At 40.5% G+C, this 19,128-nt stretch overlaps 1 protein-coding gene across 1 annotated transcript in view; it reads right to left on the reverse strand.

The window, feature by feature from the left end:
* Positions 1 to 17,648, reverse strand: part of LOC118367456 (high affinity nerve growth factor receptor) — a 29,857-nt gene extending 12,209 nt beyond the window's left edge. The window contains exons 1-7 of the mRNA XM_035750958.2: positions 17,316 to 17,648; positions 13,434 to 13,508; positions 12,789 to 12,860; positions 7,528 to 7,596; positions 7,009 to 7,163; positions 6,627 to 6,769; positions 6,185 to 6,323 (exon numbers count right to left, since the gene is read on the reverse strand). Of these exons, the coding sequence (XP_035606851.1) occupies positions 6,185 to 6,323; positions 6,627 to 6,769; positions 7,009 to 7,163; positions 7,528 to 7,596; positions 12,789 to 12,860; positions 13,434 to 13,508; positions 17,316 to 17,509 (847 nt within the window). The 5' untranslated portion in view covers positions 17,510 to 17,648. The remainder of the gene's footprint in view (positions 1 to 6,184; positions 6,324 to 6,626; positions 6,770 to 7,008; positions 7,164 to 7,527; positions 7,597 to 12,788; positions 12,861 to 13,433; positions 13,509 to 17,315) is intronic.
* Between the last annotated feature and the right edge of the window lie 1,480 nt (positions 17,649 to 19,128).

Consider the following 19,128-nt stretch of genomic DNA (forward strand, 5'->3'; position numbering starts at 1 on the left):
GGGGCAGAGTCACCAGTTTTGAGCCCCACCTGTTTAACAAAGAAATATATACATATACAGTACCAGTCAAAAGTTTGGACACACCTACTCATTCAAGGGTTTTTCTTTATTTTTACTATTTTCTACATTGTAGAATAATAGTCAAAACTATGAAATAACACATATGGAATCATGTAATGACCAAAAAAGTGTTAAACAAATATGCTAAATATATTTGAGATTTGTGATTCTTTGAAGTAGCCACCCTTTGCTTGGATGACAGCTTTGCACACTCTTGGCATTCTCTCAACCAGCTTCACCGGGAATGCTTTCCCAACAGTCTTGAAGGAATTCCCATACATGCTGAGCACTTGTTGGCTTCTTTTCCTTCACTCTGCGGTCCAGCTCATCCCAAACCATCTCAATTGGGTTGAGGTCGGGTGATTGTGGAGGCCAGGTCATCTGATGCAGAACTCCATCCCTTTTCTTGGTCAAATTGTCCTTACACAGCCTGGAGGTGTGTTGGATCATTGTCCTGTTGAAAAATAAGTAAAAGTCTCACTAAGCCCAAACCAGATGGGAAGGTGTATCAATGCAGAATGGTGTGGTAGCCATGCTGTTTAAGTATTCCTTAAATTCTAAGTAAATCAAAGACAGTGTCACCAGCAAAGCACCCCTACACCATTACACCTCCTCATCAATGCTTAATGGTAGGAACCACACACGAGGAGATCATCTGTTCAACTACTCTGCATCTCACAAAGACACGGAGGTTGGAACCAGAAATCTCAAATTTGGACAGATTTCCACCAGTCTATTGTCCATTGCTTGTGTTTCTGGGCCAATGCAACTCTTTTCTTCTTATTGGTGTCCTTTAGTAGTGGTTGCTTTGCAGCAAATTCGACCATGAAGGCCTGATTCACACAGTCTCCTCTGAACAGTTGATGTTGAGATGTGTCTGTTACTTGAGCTCTGTGAAGCATTTATTTGGGCTGTAATTTCTGAGGTTGGTAACTAATGAAATTATCATCTGCAGCAGAGGTAACTCTGGGTCTTCCTTTCCTTTGGCGGTCCTCATGAGAGCCAGTTTCATCATTGCGCTTGATGGGTTTTGCGACTGCCCTTGAAGAAACTTTAAACGTTTTTGAAATGTTCCGTATTGACTGACCTACATGTCTTAAAGTAATGATGGACTGTTGTTTCTCTTTGCTTATTTGAGCTGTTCTTGCCATAATACGGACTTGGTCTTTTAGCAAATAGGGGTATCTTCTATATACCACCCCTACCTTGCCACAACACAACTGATTTGCTCAAACGCATTAAGAAGGAAAGAAAATTCACAAATGAACCTTTAACAAGGCACACCTGTTCATTGAAAGGAATTCCAGGTGACTACCACATGAAGCTGGTTGAGAAAATGATAAGGGTGTGCAAAGCTGTCATCAAGGCAAAGGGTGGCTACTTTGAAGAATCTCAAATATATTTGGATTTGTTTAACAATTTCTTGGTTACTACATGATTCCATGTGTTTTATCATACTTAAGATGTCTTCACTATTATTATACAATGTAGAAAATAGTAAAAATAAAGAAACATTCTGGAATGAGTAGGTGTGTTCCAAACTTTTGACTGGTACTGTATATATATGTACAGTTAAAGTCAGAAGTTTACATACACCTTAGTCAAATACATTTAAACTCAGTTTTTTCACAATTCCTGACATTTAATCCAAGTAAAAATTCCCTGTGTGAAATGTCAGAATAATATCAGAGAGAATGATTTATTTCATATTTTATTTATTTCATCACATTCCCAGTGGGTCAGAAGTTTACATACACTCAATTAGTATTTGGTAGCATTGCCTTTAAATAGTTTTACTTAGGTCAAACGTTTCGGGTAGCCTTCCACAAGCTTCCCACAATAAGTTGGGTGAATTTTGGGCCATTCCTCCCGACATAGCTGGTGTAACTGAGTCAGGTTTGTAAGCCTCCTTGCTCGCACACGATTTTTCAGTTTTGCCCACAAACTTTCTATAGGATTGAGGTCAGGGCTTTGTGATGGCCACTCCAATACCTTGACTTTGATGTCCTTAAGCCATTTTGCAACAACTTTGGAAGTATGCTTGGGGTCATTGTTCATTTGGAAAACCCATTTGCGACCAAGCTTTAACTTCCTGACTGATGTCTTGAGATGTTGCTTCAATATATCCACATAATGTTCCATCCTCATGATGCCATCTATTTTGTGAAGTGCACCAGTCCCTCCTGCAGCAAAGCACCCCCACAACATGATGCTGCCACCCCCGTGCTTCACGGTTGGGATGGTGTTCTTCGGCTTGCAAGCATCCCCCTTTTTCCTCCAAACATAACGATGGTCATTATTGCCAAACAGTTCTATTTTTGTTTCATCAGACCAGAGGACATTTCTCCAAAAAGTACGATCTTTGTCACCATTTGTAGTTGCAAACTGTAGTCTGGTATTTTTATGGCGGTTTTAGAGCAGTGGCTTCTTCCTTGCTGAGCGGCCTTTCAGGTTATGTCAAGATAGGACTAATTTCACTGTGGATATAGATACTTTTTTACTTGTTTCCTCCTGCATCTTCACAAGGTCTTTTGTTGTTGTTCTGGGATTGATTTTCACTTTTCACACCAAAGTAGAATCATACATTTACATTTAAGTCATTTAGCAGACGCTCTTATCCAGAGCGACTTACACGTCTCCTTCCTGAGCGGTATGATGGCTTCGTGGGCCCATGGTGTTTATACTTGCATACTATTGTTTGTACAGATGAACGTGGTACCTTCAGGCGTTTGGAAATTTCTCCCAAGGATGAACCAGTCTTGTGGAGGTCTAAAATGTTTGTTTTTTCTGAGGTCTTGGCTGATTTCTTTTGATTTTCCCATGATGTTAAGCAAAGAGGCACAGCGGTTGAAGGTAGGCCTTGAAATACATCCACAGGTCCACCTCCAATTGATTCAAATTATGTCAATTAGCCTATCAGAAGCTTCTAAAGCCATGACATAATTTTCTCAAATTTCCCAAGCTGTTTAAAGGCACAGTCAACTTAGTGTATGTAATATTATCACCCACTGGAATTGTGATACAGTGAAGTATAAGTGAAATAATCTGTCTGTCAACAATTGTTGGAAAAATGACTTGTGTCATGCACAAAGTAGATGTCCTAACCGAATTGCCAAAACTATAGTTTGTTAACAAGAAATTTGTGGAGTGGCTGAAAAACAATTTTTAATGACTCCAACATAAGTGTACGTAAACTTCTGACTTATATATATATAAATATATATATATATATATATATATATATATATATATATATATATATATTTATTTTTTTTTTTTTCAGTTAACATACACTTTTATGTTGGAGTCATTAAAACTCGTTTTTCACCCACTCCACAAATTTCTTGTCAACAAACTATAGTCTTGGCAATTCGGTTAGGACATCTACTTTGTGCATGACACATAATTTTTCCAACAAGGCCCTTCTATATATATATATATATATATATATATATATATATATATATATATATATATATATATATATATATATATATATATATATATATATATATATATATATATATATATATATATATATATATATATATATATATATAGTTAGATATATATTTAGATATTTAAATATATATAAAGTATTCAGACACCTTTACTTTTTCCACATTTTGTTTTGTTACAGCCTTATTGTAAAATTTATTAAATTAATGTTTTTCCTCATCAATCTACACACAATGCACCATAATGACAAAACCAAAACAGGGTTTAAGAAAAACAGAAATACCTTATTTACATAAGTATTCAGACCCTTTGCTATGAGTCTCGAAATTTAGCTCATGTGCATCCTGATTCCATTGATCATCCTTGAGATGTTTCTACAACTTGATTGAAGTCCACCTGTGATAAATTCAATTGATTAGACATTTTAAAAGGCACACACTTGTCTATATAAGGTCCCACAGTTGACAGTGCATGTCAGAGCAAAAACTAAGCCATGAGGTCAAAGGAATTGTTCTTAGAGGTCCAAGACAGGATTTTGTCGAGGCACAGATCTGGGAAGGAGTACCAAAAACATTTCTACAGTATTGAAGGTCCACAAGGACACAGTGGCATCCATCATTCTTAAGTTTGGAACCTCCAAGACTCTTCCTAGAGCTGGCCGCCCTGCCAAACTGAGCAATCAGTGGAGAAGGGCCTTGGTCAGGGAGGTGACCAAAAACCTGATGATCACTCTGACATAGCTCCAGAGTTCCTCTGTGGAGATGGGAGAACCTTCCAGAAGGAGAACCATCTCTGTAGCACTCCACCAATCAGGCCTTTATGGTAGAGTGGCCATTTGAAAGTCACTCCTCAGTAGAATGCAGGACAGCCCGCCTGGAGTTTGCCAAGAGGCACCAAAAGGACTCTGACCATGAGAAACAAGATTCTCTGGTCTGATGTTACCAAGATTGAACTCTTTGGCTTGAATTCCAAGCATCACATCTGGAGGAAACTTGGCACCATCCCTACGGTGAAGCATGGTGGTGGCAGCATCATGCTGTGGGGATGTTTTTCAGCAGCAGGGACTGGGAGACTCGTCAGGATCGAGGGAAAGATGAACGGAGCAATGTACAGAAAGCCTGTTCCAGAGCGCTCAGGACTTCAGACTGGGGCAAAGGTTTACCTTCCAACAGGACAAAGACCCTAAGCAGACAGCCAAGACAATGCTGGAGTGACTTCGGGACTAGTCTCTGAATGTCCTTGAGTGACCCAGCCAGAGCCCAGACTTGAACCCAATCAAACATCTCTGGAGACCTGAAAAAAGCTGTGCAGCGACACTATCCATCCAACCTGACAGAGCTTGAGAATATCTGCAGAGAATAATGGGAGAAACTCCCCAAATACAGGGGTGTCACGATTGTAGCTTCATACCCAAGAAGACCTGAGGCTGTAATCGCTGCCAAATGTGCTTCAACAATGTACTGAGTAAAGGGTCTGAATACTTATGTAAATGTGATATTTCAGTCATTTTCTTTTTATAAATGTGCAAAAATGTAAAACCGTTTTTTGCTCTGTCATTATGGGGTATTATGGGGAGGCAGGTAGCCTAGTGGTTAGAGCCTTGGGCCAGTATCTGAAAGTTTGCTAGATTGAATCCCTGAGCTGACAAGGTAAAATAATCTGTCGTTCTACCTCTGAACAAGGCAGTTAACCCACTGTTCCTAGGCCGTCATTGCAAATATGAATTTGTTCTTAACTGACTTGCCTAGTTAAATATAGGTTAAATAAATAAATAAAATATTGTGTGTAGATTGATGAGTAAAGTCAATTTTAGACTAAGGCTGTAACGTAACAAAATGTGGAAAAAGTAAAGGTGTCTGAATGCTTTCAGAATGCGCTGTATATATATATGCCCCATTTATGTATCCTACTGTTCTGAGTTGTTGTACAGAGAGAATACTCTAAGAACTACCCATGTTCTGAATTCTGTCGCTGTACATTTCAAAAGTCGAATTTAATCGAATTTATGGATTGCCTCTTATCCCCTCGTCATTCCCTTATGCCATAGTTTGTACATCTCAATTGTCAGTAGAAACCACATTAGTTTTAAGCAAGTCAGCCATAACAGCTATGGTTTTAAAAAGTCAGTAAATGAGGCTGAATTAATTATTTTGCTGCCAGACAAGGCTCTGCTGATAGCCAGGTGTAGTGGGGTAAGGATTCACTCCATTGCGCTGGAAATAATATTCTGCTGTTTGGACAGAAGACATTTTGTTGGTACCGTTTGTCACCGTTATAGTGAAAGTAATGTATTGTTTACTGTTGTGTAGTGGCTTTGCTGGTATGCTCAATTTTTTTTAAATAAAAAAAATTGCTCTACCAAGATTTACATGCTAAAATTGTCACTGTACTAATGTATTATTGAGTGACAGCTGATAATAATCATCAAAATGAAAGACCTGTTGCATGTTAAAGCAAAGTGACAAGGTGGCCTTACTTTTTGCGACAATTATTAATATTAAGTATTTCATTCTGGGGGAAAAATCTCTGGCTATACACATTGCTGCGAGAGGAAAATTGACACCATTTTTCTGTACCTCTCCTGCTTTCATTGCAGTATGACAGCTCTCACTGAGTCTTTCAGCTTTCAACACCATGATAGCTTTAATAATTCATTGGCACTTACATTCAATGTCCAACGTCACTTTCTCATCCCCAGGCCCGGCCCGGTTCTCCGCCTCACAGGTCAAGTTGTGGAGGTTGTCTTCTGAGGACATGTTCCACAGCTGCAGCTGCAGCTCCAAAGTGGAGCCCCAGAACCTCTCCTGCAGATGGAACAAGACGCAGAGGACAACAGGGGTTCACAACAATCATGGAGACATCTGAGATGCAACGAGAGTCTGAAGGGTTATGACAATGTACACAATAAGGAAACCTAAATACACCATAATACTATTTTATTTGTAGTTCTGAATATTTCCTTCAAATGTTACTCGAGTTTGTCTTTCAACAGATGTTAGACATATTAAGGGGAACAAAAAGTGCATTGTGCAATATCTCAGAATAAAACACTGATTCTAGCTGGTTTTCCCCAATCAGTATGTCCAGGTGACATCATCACTCAGTACCTGTACAGTATAGCGAGATAGCAGTTTATTCGTGCGCCACCTCACTACAGGCACGGGCACTCCTGTCACCTGACACACAAATGTCAGGTTGCCCCCCTCCTGGACCTTGGTGTTGGCATGAACAATGGCGACATCCGGTACAGCTGCAAAACAATGGACCAAGAATGGGTTGGAAAATCTATGGGCTGGACTGGGGTACTTAATATTGATAATGGTAATAGTAATCCAATCAGCAATGCCACTAATGCAATAAAGTCTACTTCTACAGTGATTGAACTATACGTGTATATGCTATTCATGCATATATTACTTAGTAATAATAAAGTAAAAACTTTTTTTTTTAAATCTCTGAACTGAGTAAAAATCTAGCAATTCAACTCACTGCAATTCTCCATCACTAAGGAGTCCAACCGTCGGGCATGGCCATTGGAGAGGCAGTGCAGCGGTTGGTTGTCAAGGTCACTGTGGTCGTTAAGCTGCCATTGCTGCAGCCAATGGATATCACAGGAGCACTCAAGGGGGTTGTCCCTCAAAACCCTGAAAGGGAACACAGAGAAAATTGGTCTGTTAAATCTGAAAGTTCTCCCAATCGTGAAACCTTCTTCTTCTTTCTAAAGGACTATACAAAGTATTCAAGGTAGTTATTATCAAAGACGCACACTGCAAATAGAACATTCTAGAATTTAAGAAAGAGGGGAGTGAATAGAGAGTAAAAACTCAACATTGAAAATAATTAATCAGTGAAATATGTGTTGAAAATTCTCTGCAATCAGTTCCAAAACAGAGTGAAAGGGGTCTATGTTGCTCATACAAAGTGACCATCTTTGAGTTGATATTTCAGTCACAGGTTGACTAGTTGAAGAGAGTACAGAAGTGGTGTTCTGGGGGGTGTTTTACTCACAGGTTGAGCAGGGGAAGAAAATGGAACACCTTCCAACTGATATGCTCCAGGGAGTTAGATGCCAGGTTTCTGTGTGACACAATAAGGCAACATCAACATCCATTCAACAGGACATTCAGCATATAAATGGCAAAAAATGAAAATACAGCATTATACAATTTGTTGTTGAGCCTATGATCCTCCCCCCTCCTTTCACCCATGTTGAGTTTTGCATCAGAATGGTCTGTTCACGGCAAACAACTCAATATCTAAAACAATTACCAGTATAAAAGGGATCGTTTTGTTTTTGCACTTTCCATATGCTCATCTATAGGTGTCCAGTGTATTAAGAGTCCTCACATTCACACACAAACAATCAGCGGTCATTACAGCCTTTCTGTTTGTTACGTTCACACATGTATTTGCTATATCTATTCAAATGAGTTTTTCTGTTCCACCGTGTGTCTGACACATGTTGTTTTCTCAGATGCTGCCATAATGAGGACAAAATGTAATATACTTTTTTTGCCGTTATCTATAATCATTTTTGGGATGAAGTAAATAAACATTCATCTGGAGAGATGGATTTGTAAAAATGTATGTTCTAATGTTGTTGAAATAAATCATACTGAACTGATCCCAAGATATGACCACTCAGTGCAGAACTATGCGGACCTGCTTAGAATTACTCTCTGCGTGGACACATTGGTGCCTCCAGATGTACTCTGCTTAATAACCCAGGCAAGTCTTTTACATCAAGTGCTACATTCACCAACATCATTGGCGCACCTCTCGCTGTTGTCTCACTGTTCTGTACATTAGGTGATTAGCCCAAACACTTCTCTGAGACGGTGGTCATAATGCATGGTCATCGAACACTACTGGAGTGCTCGAGTTATATTAGCCTGATGATGCTGCTTCTACTTGTATGAGGAGAAAGGAGAACAGAATTTTACTATATCAAATATGGTGTATTAGGAGCATGAGGTTAATTCATTTGATAAAAAAAGCTTAAATATTGTGGGCGATTGGGGGCCTCCCGGGTGGCGCAGTGGTTAAGTGTGCTGTAGTGCAGCGCCAGCTGTGCCACCAGAGACTCTGGGTCCGCGCCCAGGCTCTGTCGTAACCGGCCGTGACAGGGAGGTCCGTGGGGCGACGCCCGGGTTAGGGAGGGTTTGGCCGGTAGGGAAATCCTTGTCTCATCGCGCACCAAGGTTGCACGGTGTTTCCTCCGACACATTGGTGCGGCTGGCTTCCGGGTTGGATGGCGCTGTGTTAAGAAGCAGTGCGGCTTGGTTGGGTTGTGTATCGGAGGACGCATGACTTTCAACCTTCATCTCTCCCGAGCCCGTACGGGAGTTGTAGCGATGAGACAAGAGAGTAGCAACTCATCAATTGGATACCATGAAATTGGGCAGAAAAAGGGGTAGAAATTCAACAAAAAAATAAATAATATTGTGGGCGATTGGCAGATGTAGCTTTCATAGACCTCCTGTACATTCAGATGTGCTGCACTTTATTGTAAATCAAAAGAAAATGTGTATTTCTGAGGCATATCACTGCTTAGATATGTTGTCCCCTATCCCTAGTGTATCTCTTTAAACGTGCTGCAGATCACCATGACGGCTCTGAAATGCTTCTGTGCTGGCAAAGGGTGTAAATAAAACCTCTCAGAAGATGACAGCGGACCACACTGGGGAGGCTCCTCCTGCAACCGATACATATTCACTCTGGCAGGGCCAATGGGGGCCAGCAGGGGTTCAATTATTTGTTTTCCTTGCTCCCAAAAGTTAATGTCAGATGGGTTAGCCATTGGGGCTTATCTATTACCAGCTCGATTCCTCCCGGGCCACAAGGGAAGGGAGGATGGCCGGGAATGGCAGCTGCTCCTAGCTGTGCTCACGCACAGTATCTTCATTTATGAACTGGGTGGTTCGAGCTGTGAATGCTGATTGGCTGACAGACGTGGTATATCAGACCGTATACCATGGGTATGAAAAAACGTGTATTTTTACTGCTCTGGTTACGTTGGTAAGCAGTTTATAATAGCAATAAGGCACCTCAGGGGTTTGTGATATATGACCAATATACCACTCCGCGTTGCGTCGTGCATAAGAACAACCCTTAGCCGTGGTATATTGACCATATACCACACCTAAATATCTTAAGGAACAAGGAAGGGGGTGGAGGAGAAAATATCCTTGTATGTCTTGAGAAATTGCCCCCCAAGTATAGTATCAGAGCCCCTCCCATGTTCTCACCCATTTTGGGTGGCGCTCCCAATCTAAGAGACACATCTGTTACACCCCACAACCCCCGTCCTCGAAATATTGATTAAGCGATAATGGACCCTTAGTGGAGTGTATTTATTATGCAGCAGTTGTCGATAATCCACCAAAGTGAGCGAGTAAATGGTGACTGGTGGAAGTCTTCTCCGATTTCACCAGACCCCCCCCACCATCCCTGAACCCCATTCAGTACCCTTCCCTCTACACCCCCTCCTCCTCCTCCCAAACCGCCTGTCTTTCAGATAAACAACATCGGACATGTCACACATGTTTAGTAAGATAATGAGGACAAGATGGTGGAGACAAGGGTCAGCTACTGACGGAGGGATGATTGGCATGGATACAGGCAGTATTGGGGAAGCTACCAATTACCTCACACTGTAAGAAGTTAAGCTACACTAAAGCTACCGTCAAGAAAAACATAGTTTGTTTAACTAAAGTTACTTAGAAAAAGTAGTTCACTTCATCCAAACTACTTTCTGTGAAAATTAACATATCTAAATCTGAAATGTCATAGATTGCAATTTGCAAGAACAGATCAATCTGGAGTCAGTTGTTAACAGAATTTGTAATTTATCCTATTGAAAACAAAAACGATGTTTGTGTGAATATTAGGCAGGTCTGATGACGAAAAAGTAAGCACATTCTTGCCTACTTCAACCATATTTATTTTATTTTATTTAAAAAAGTAGTGTGCATTTCCAGTAGTTAGCTACACCGCTACATCATAAAAAAACTTAGGTTGGAGTCATTCAAACTTGCTTTTCAACCACTCCACACATTTCTTGTTAACAAACTATAGTTTTGGCAAGTCAGTTTTGACATCTACTTTGTGGATGACACAAGTAATGTTTCCAACAATTGTTTACAGACAGATTGTTTATTTCACTTATAATTCACTGTATCACAATTCCAGTGTTTACATAGTTTACATACACTGACTGTGAGTTGACTGTACCTTTAAACAGCTTGGAAAATTTCAGAAAATTATGTGATGGCTTTAGAAGCTTCTGATTTAAGTAAATTGGAGGTGTACCTGTGGATGTATTTCAAGGCCTACTTTCAAACTCAGTGCCTCTTTGCTTGACATCATGGGAAAATTAAAAGAAATCAGCAAAGACCTCAGAAAAAAATTGTAGACCTTCACAAGTCTGGTTCATCCTTGGGAGCAATTTCCATACACCTGAAGGTACCACGTTCATCTGTACAAACAATAGTACGCAAGTATAAACACCATGGGGCCACGCAGCCGTCATACCGCTCAAGAAGGAGACGCGTTCTGTCTCCTAGAGACAAATGTACTTTGGTGCGAAAAGTGAAAATCAATCCCAGAACAAAGAAGACTGCTCCAAAACCGCCATAAAAAAAGCCAGACTACGGTTTGCAACTGCACATAGGGACAAAGACTGTACTTTTTGGAGAAATGTCCTCTGGTCTGATGAAACAAAAATAGAGCTGTTTGGCCATAATGACCATCGTTATGTTTGGAGGAAAAAGGGGGAGGCTTGCAAGCCAAAGAACACCATCCCTACCATGAAGCACAGGGGTGGCAGCATCATGTTGTGGGGGTGCTTTGCTGCAGGAGGGACTGGTGCACTTCACAAAATAGATGGCATCATGAGGTAGGAAAATTATGTGGATATATTGAAGCATCATCTCATTACATCAGTCAGGAAGTTAAAGTTTGGTTGCAAATGAGTCTTCCAAATGAACAATGACACCAAGCATACTTCCAAAGTTGTGGCAAAATGACTTAAGGACAACAGAGTCAAGGTATTGGAGTGGCCATCACAAAGCCCTGACCTCAACCCTATAGAAAATCTGTGGCTAGAACTGAAAAAGTGTGTGTGAGCAAGGAGGCCTACAAACCTGACTCAATTACACCAGCTCTGTCAGGAGGAGTGGGCCAAAATTCACCTGACTTATTGTGGGAAGCTTGTGGAAGGCTACCTGAAACGTTTGACCCAAGTATAACAATTTAAAGGCAATGCTACCAAATACTAATTGAGTGTATGTAAACTTCTGACCCACTGGGAATATGATGAAAGAAATAAAAGCTGAAATAAATAATTATCTCTGCTATTATTCTGACATTTCACATTCTTAATATAAAGTGGTGATCCTAACTGACCTAAGACAGGGACTTTTTGCTATGATTACATGTTAGGAATTGTGAAAAACTGAGTTGAAATGTATTTGGCTAAGGTGTATGTAAACTTCCGACTTCAACTGTAGTTAATCTACAACCAAGTACAACATGTAGTTGAATTACTAGTTGTACAATATGTAGTTCACTACTCCCCAACACTACATACGTGCAACACTGATGCTAGTTTGCTAGTTTCTAGTGTGCTGTACAATGTGTCTTTAGAAGGTAGTTGAAGGATTCCATTTGTGAGAAAGTTTGAATCACAGTGTTAGAAACACAAACATCAGAAAAGTAATCTATGATTCCTCCATCAGTGTTTGTTTTTCTAGTATAGTTGATTCAAACTTTTTAACAAGTGGAATACAATTAATTTCAATATGCTAAACGTGGTCCAATATGTTGTACGTTGATTGTGACTCCACTTGTAAAAACAGGTTGGTCTACATTGTGTCAACCCAATCCTGTTAACTTTAAATTGAAATGGCATGTTTCTTGTAAAACAAATTTAACACGCTGTTAGATCAGAGGTCAGAATCTGTCCCACATGACCCATTACTGTTGAGCCTCTGATAGTACACCAATGCATTCTGTGCCTAAATAAATTACACAGTGTTCCTGTTGAATAAAATGGTATCAAATGAATTATGATTACATTTCAGTCATTTGAATTTGTATTCCAGCCTAAATCTATTGTTCTGCAGTTTTTATATTTTTTGAATAATAAACTCAAGATCTCAAGGCTCGGGAGACTTCCCCTTAATTGACAGCAACAAAGAGCCTGACCCAAGCATGGGTCGAGACATGACAAGGAAAGACAATCCCTTTGTAAAGCCAAGGACACTTACACATATTGGAGCTTGAGGTTGTGTTGGAAAGCATTCGCCGAGATGTACGCCAGACTGCAGAACGTGACCGTGCTGGAGGGGGAAACACGACAGACAGATAAAGGACAGAACAGGAAGTGTGAATCACTGATTATGCTACTAGTTAGCCACAGTAAATCCATAGTGTGTAAGTTAGCCAGTCTGTATTAGCTGTGTTAGCTAGCTCCAGACCATTTCCTTTCTTTGAAGACAGAAGGTAATCAGAAGAAGGATTGAAATTAAATCACTGCACAGGACTGCAGGTCTCTGCTCAGAATAATGGCTAATGTGCAACACAGGAGGTTTACCCCCTTGATTGAAAGAGCCATAAAGGAAATTAAATGTTGAGTTGTAAAGTTTAGTACTGCAGATTGCTATAACAAGGTAGAGGGTATATTGGAGAGGGTGAATAGGGAGGGTGGAGTGTGGAGAAGACCCCTCCATCAATGACAGGACCAACCAAACATTTAAAGCCAAGTAAATCAAATCAATTGCTAGGTGTATTGTAGCACATTTCGCATATGTATGTATTTCATGCAGTAATACCAACAGACATCTACAAACATATTATCATACAACATTAGAGAAATTCTGTACACATGACATATTATGCAGAGGGTTACTCACAGATTCTTCAACTCTCTATAGTTGGCAAGGTCTACTTCTGTGATGTTCTCCAGGTCGGCTTGATTTTCGATGTAACTGGGCAAAGAAACAAACAAGAAATACAATGACATTCAGAGTTGATTTGAGAAAAAAAAAAAATAATAATAATAATATATGCCATTTAGCAGACGCTTTTATCCAAAGCGACTTACAGTCATGTGTGCATACATTCTACGTATGGGTGGTCCCGGGAATCGAACCCACTACCCTGGCGTTACAAGCGCCATGCTCTACCAACTGAGCTACAGAAATCTACTCAAAAGTAAAATACTAAAATATTGTCTAGGAACAATGAGCTTCACAGGCTTATTATAAGCAACAAAACAAAATGCTTGAACGGAAAATTATCTTTATTGTTATCAATAATTGTTACCCACAGCAATCCAGGCAGAGCAGGACAGTTAATGTAATGACCAATACAAAAGGTTGTACATGTATTAAATGTGATGAAAGCCCTAAAAAGGTACTGAATTGACACAGTACAGCACTGAGTGTTATATTTCATAGTGAAATTCATGAGTGCATTGTCCAAACCATGGGCCTTTGTGGGCTAGAGCCTGACAACTGATAGCATAACCAGACCAACGCAGATGCAAACAAAACTAAATCTACTGTAGAGAAGACTTGGAAAAACCATTTGTCTTCTTGCGAGACACTCATTTGACATTGCTGATGGTAAAATTCTCTTCAATGAGTCATTGTCCACATTTCCAGACGCACCTATTATTTCACAAGGGGACAGTATGTCAACTCAACACTCATTTAACACAAGGTCACTTTGCCCTACTCTTGAACTACAGTATCTTGAACCTCTTTGTATATTCCATCTTAGAACAAAAATGTGCTAACATAAAAGGGTTATTTGTCTGTCCCCATAGTATACAGTATAACCCTTTGAAGAACCCTTTCTGGTTCCAGGTAAGACCCTTTTTGCGGTTCCGTGTAGAACCACTACACAGAGGGTTCTACATGAAAACCAAAAGGGTTCTCCTATGGGACAGCCGAAGAATCCCTTTGGAATCCTATTTTTCTAAGAGTGTACTGTACAGATGTAGGATCATAATTTGAGCCAGTTTGTTATAGCAGGAAAATCCTCTTGCAGCAAAAGGAAATGTGAATTATTATGCAGATTATAATTATTGGACATTTTTGTGGGGGTTGATACATTTTCCATAAGGGAAAATCAAGTCTGAAATGTCTAAATGTGGTTACAAACGTCAGAAGCCTTTTTAAACCTCCTGCATTGCAGAAAGGTTATCCTGCAACAGGTTAAGATCCTACATTTGTACACGACGTGGCCAGAAATGGTACATTTTATATGGACTGTTATATATGATATTTATGATATTACTGTATCAATAACCAAAAGTAAAACGCCATAAAAGGACCAAGGGGGAAACATTTTCCTCTACTTCAACAATTTTATCAAGAAGAATCCCAAGCTTTATCACATACTGTATAGCCAACTATGATAGCTTAAAAAAGCAGTACCCAACCCTTTTTCATGACAACACCTGGGAAATGTGTCATATATTTTCATTGTTATCTGGTTGACATGACGACCGATAACAAGATTACAACCAGGTGAAGACTTCTCTTTCTGATCACTAAAAATGTCCTTTTACAGTCAGTATACAACCTGACCATGACATCACTAAAGACATCAGCCAGACATCATTGCAGCCAGTTTTGTCCGCTGGGCAGTGCCCCAAACATCTCCATCACCAAATATTTCCTTCTTTAACAGTGACGCACTACTGATTCAGTCTGTCACTACGCAACACAGATATTTATTTCACCCACGGAGCAGTAATGTAATTGCAGGACAGGTGGAATGAGAATCACCAATCGCCCCCATGCTTATTGGATTGAGCCAAGTGGGTCATATTTCATCTAGCGTTCTCAGACGGGCATCCGCTGACAATTGGCAAAATGTAATTTATAACTTAGTGCATGATGAATTTGGGCCCCTGTTCCACAGTTAATGGTTTCTTGTTTGTTCCCCTGAAACACATGCCGAAAGAGCAGCTCTTGGTTATTGATTGAATTGCTTAGAACTCTGCTGGAGTTCTAAGTAACAAGTTAAGCCACAGGTACTGATATAAATATATATATATATATATATATATATATATATATATATATATATATATATATATAGAGAGAGAGAGAGAGAGAGAGAGAAAGAAAGAGAGAGAGAGAGAGAGAGAGAGAGAAAGAAAGAGAGAGAGAGAGAGAGAGAGAGGAGTACAGGCATGGAGGGAGAAAGTTCAGTACTAGCTGGACATGCTGCAAATGCAGTCTCTCCCTTAACGAGCTAGATTGAGTGTTAATTGTTGAGAGCAGTAGAGAGGAACAAAGACAGAACAACATTAGATTACAGCAAACAGCATTTAGTTCTGTGTTCCATTTTCAGTACTGTATAGCCTAAGTATAACAGCCATTTTCCAATTCTCTGAAAAGAGTGGATAGAGCTGTGTACTGTAAAGTAACAGATAATTGCTTAAAGATCAATTTTCCAACTTTTGTATAGTTTCAGCCAGTTTTGAAAGTGGTGCTCAAGTCCCTGTTTTTGTGTGTACAACATCATCCAATTGTATCCTATGTCATCCATTTTGCGGGATATCATCTGAATGGTGCAATTTGTGTGATGTGTAACAAATCCAATTCATGCCATATGAATCTGGATCCCGTAGCACCTCTTTAAGTGGAGTGTACTGTGTACCCTTTAAAATATTATATGTGTCTCTTCTATGCAGTTTTACTTAAGTATGTATAATCTGTTGGTTAATAGTCCTTCGGGGAACCACAAGCCTCCTGCACAACCACATGTTCTCAATGGGTTTGTGAGGATGACCCTCACCAGGCAAGGATGTATGTTTCTGAACACCTTGCTGCTATAGTGCCTCTATGATACATGATGGGGAAGAGTCTGTTTGCAGTCACCAAGGCAGAGTATCAGTGAAGCAGTGTCAATATCAGCACAATCCCACAGACCTGATCACTCCACTACCACCAACTCTGCTCTTATAGACAGTGTTCTCTTACAGCGCATCGCGCCCCAGTACAGCCCGTACGAAGTCAACCAGACACAAGATCAAACAGCCTCTGTAACCCCAACTCAAAAAAGGGGGAGTTCAATTTGATGAGTTCATGGAGTGGAATTTGTTCACTGGAAACAGAAATTGAGAAACTCCAGTTGTGCAAATCATGGAAAGAGGACGAGGAGTAGAAGTCTCTGATAAGATGTAAGACGGATCATCTCTGAATACTTTGATACATACTCTTTGAATCTCATGGACTTTTCATCTTTAATAAGTGTAATAACAGTCCTGTGAGACTTCACAAGAAGTGCCTGCACAGAGTGTCTTTTACCAATCTAATTTGCAGAAGCAATCATCAAAGCAAGAACACCATTTCAAATGAAGTCCGTTATCTAACCAGCTCATCACCATACTAACACACACTGAAGGCCGGTGGCTATACAAAATGTACTCAATCCATAGGGTCAAGTAACTCTCCATGAAAATGGATGGAAACCAATCACCTTGATTAAACTCTATAATGGACTATATTCACCATCTCCCATTAAGACATGTATTTGTTGTTCCATGCCCAGCATTGCTTCAAACAGCTCAAGCCGGTCACGCAACCAACATCAGATCAACAAAGCAATGGATTAACCATTATGCCAACCCAACTCATTATTCACACTACCAGACATCCTATCCAAGACGGAGCCAACAAATAGATAAGCAAAACATGAGCACTTGACAAACACACACAACAAACCCAGCAGAACCAATCAACCAACCAACCATCCATTAAACCTAATGCACTCACATTTCCGTGACATTCTCGCTCTCCTGTAGTGCCAACATGGGTATAGTGGCAATGCCATTGGGCTCCAGGCACTGTAGCATGGCGAAGGAGCACCGGCAGGCGGATGGGCACCCTCCCAGGGCTGGCACCACCAGGGTGATTGCCAGAAGTACCAGGGCCAGTGGGGCTGCCCATGGAGCAGAACCCACAGCCATGATGATGGAGATGGTGGAAAGGCAGGTCAGAGAGTTGTCAGTGCAGACTGAGACAGAGTAGGACTAAACAGGAGAATAGACTGGGAGGTTCCACACACAGCAGATCTTCTCTGGGCTGACTCGCAGGGTTGTGATCCCAGCCAGGAGACTCTGGTACTGAGCCACAGGAGCAGCTAGCAGCAGGAGCAAGGCAGGCAAGGGACCCTGGGGATGCTGGTAGGCTCAGCCTCCCCACCGTCACCCCCTTCTCCCTCTCTCTCTGTCTCTCTCTCATTCTCTCTCTTTCTCTCTCTCTCGGAGGGAGGGGCAAGGCAGGCCATTAGTTGACTGTGTGGGAGAGCCACTGTCACCAGACAAAGAGATGAGATGGGATGATGGTGATATGATGTTCTGCCTCTGAGTGAGATGTCTCCTGTCCCACCAGTGGTTGCAGGTGTGAGACAACTAAGAAGTCAGGACTCTTGGGTACCAACCAGTCTCATGCAGTGAAGATGGTTGCAAATGGTGAATCCATCTATCTGCATGGGTTTATGAATGAGGTGACTTCCCTTGTAGGTTTGTGAGATCAGAGCTAATAAGGGATTTAGTGGTGGTTGTGGACAAATCGGGGAAGATACAATACTAGGAAACCCTAGTAAACACAACAGGCTATGAGGCGGTCAATCACTTTTTGACAGGGTTATTATTTCATGTCATTATTTCATTCATTTACAAAGGGGTAATTGTTACATTAATTTATGTAACAATGTGTAATAATCAAGCATTCCTATTGGACGATTAATGTATAATGTGATTTTTAATTGTGTATTAAAACCCCCTTGTTTTTGTGTTCCAGGCGGACTCCCACAGAAAGTGATACAGTCCAGAGGCATGGTGGATCCATGTTGCAACAGAGCTTAAGGCTGACATGTTTCATTAGAGCACATGGCAAATGTACTGTGTGCTGTATGACTAAGTGATAATGGACTCCTGCCTGCTGGATTGTGTTGCTGCTTGTGTCCCTTTTTGTTTGGTTTGTAAGTTGTATGATGGTTTTAACTAACATGGATTTTAAGCTAAACGTAAGAGAAAAGGATGTTTATGTAAATGGAATATATGGAGGCGATGAAATCGAATTGAATTGAAAAACTGTGTGCTGAAACCTTGGCAAACACCAATCCTTAAAATAAATGTGTTTAACCGTTCCTTTTGTTGTTTGCCTCTGCTTTCACACTGCCTGCTCAACCCAGACCCAGAACCTGTCACTTTTCTACCTTGTGACATAATCATAAGACAGGGTTAGCATGATTAGCTGTAAACCTCATGTCGGAATATCATTTGTAAAGATGACATCATGACTCAAATATTTCTCGTCAGAATGTTACTCAAGGAAGGCTAAAATAGCTCACTGCAATCACGCAGAGACATCATGTAGAACTAGCATTACTTGTGGCCCTCTATCTCTTGGCGTCTATGAGACGGAGCCAATTCTTACCCCAGGGACAAATAGTATGCCCCACCCCCATCCCTCTTAGTCACCATACACATGAATAAGGTCATAGTGTCCTGACCACAATTACCAGCTATAAGCTGAATTGCCATTTCTGCTGCAGTAGTCAGGAGATAGTGATGGCTCAGTA

Source organism: Oncorhynchus keta, chromosome 34, assembly GCF_023373465.1.
Source record: "Oncorhynchus keta strain PuntledgeMale-10-30-2019 chromosome 34, Oket_V2, whole genome shotgun sequence".
NCBI lineage: Eukaryota > Metazoa > Chordata > Actinopteri > Salmoniformes > Salmonidae > Oncorhynchus > Oncorhynchus keta.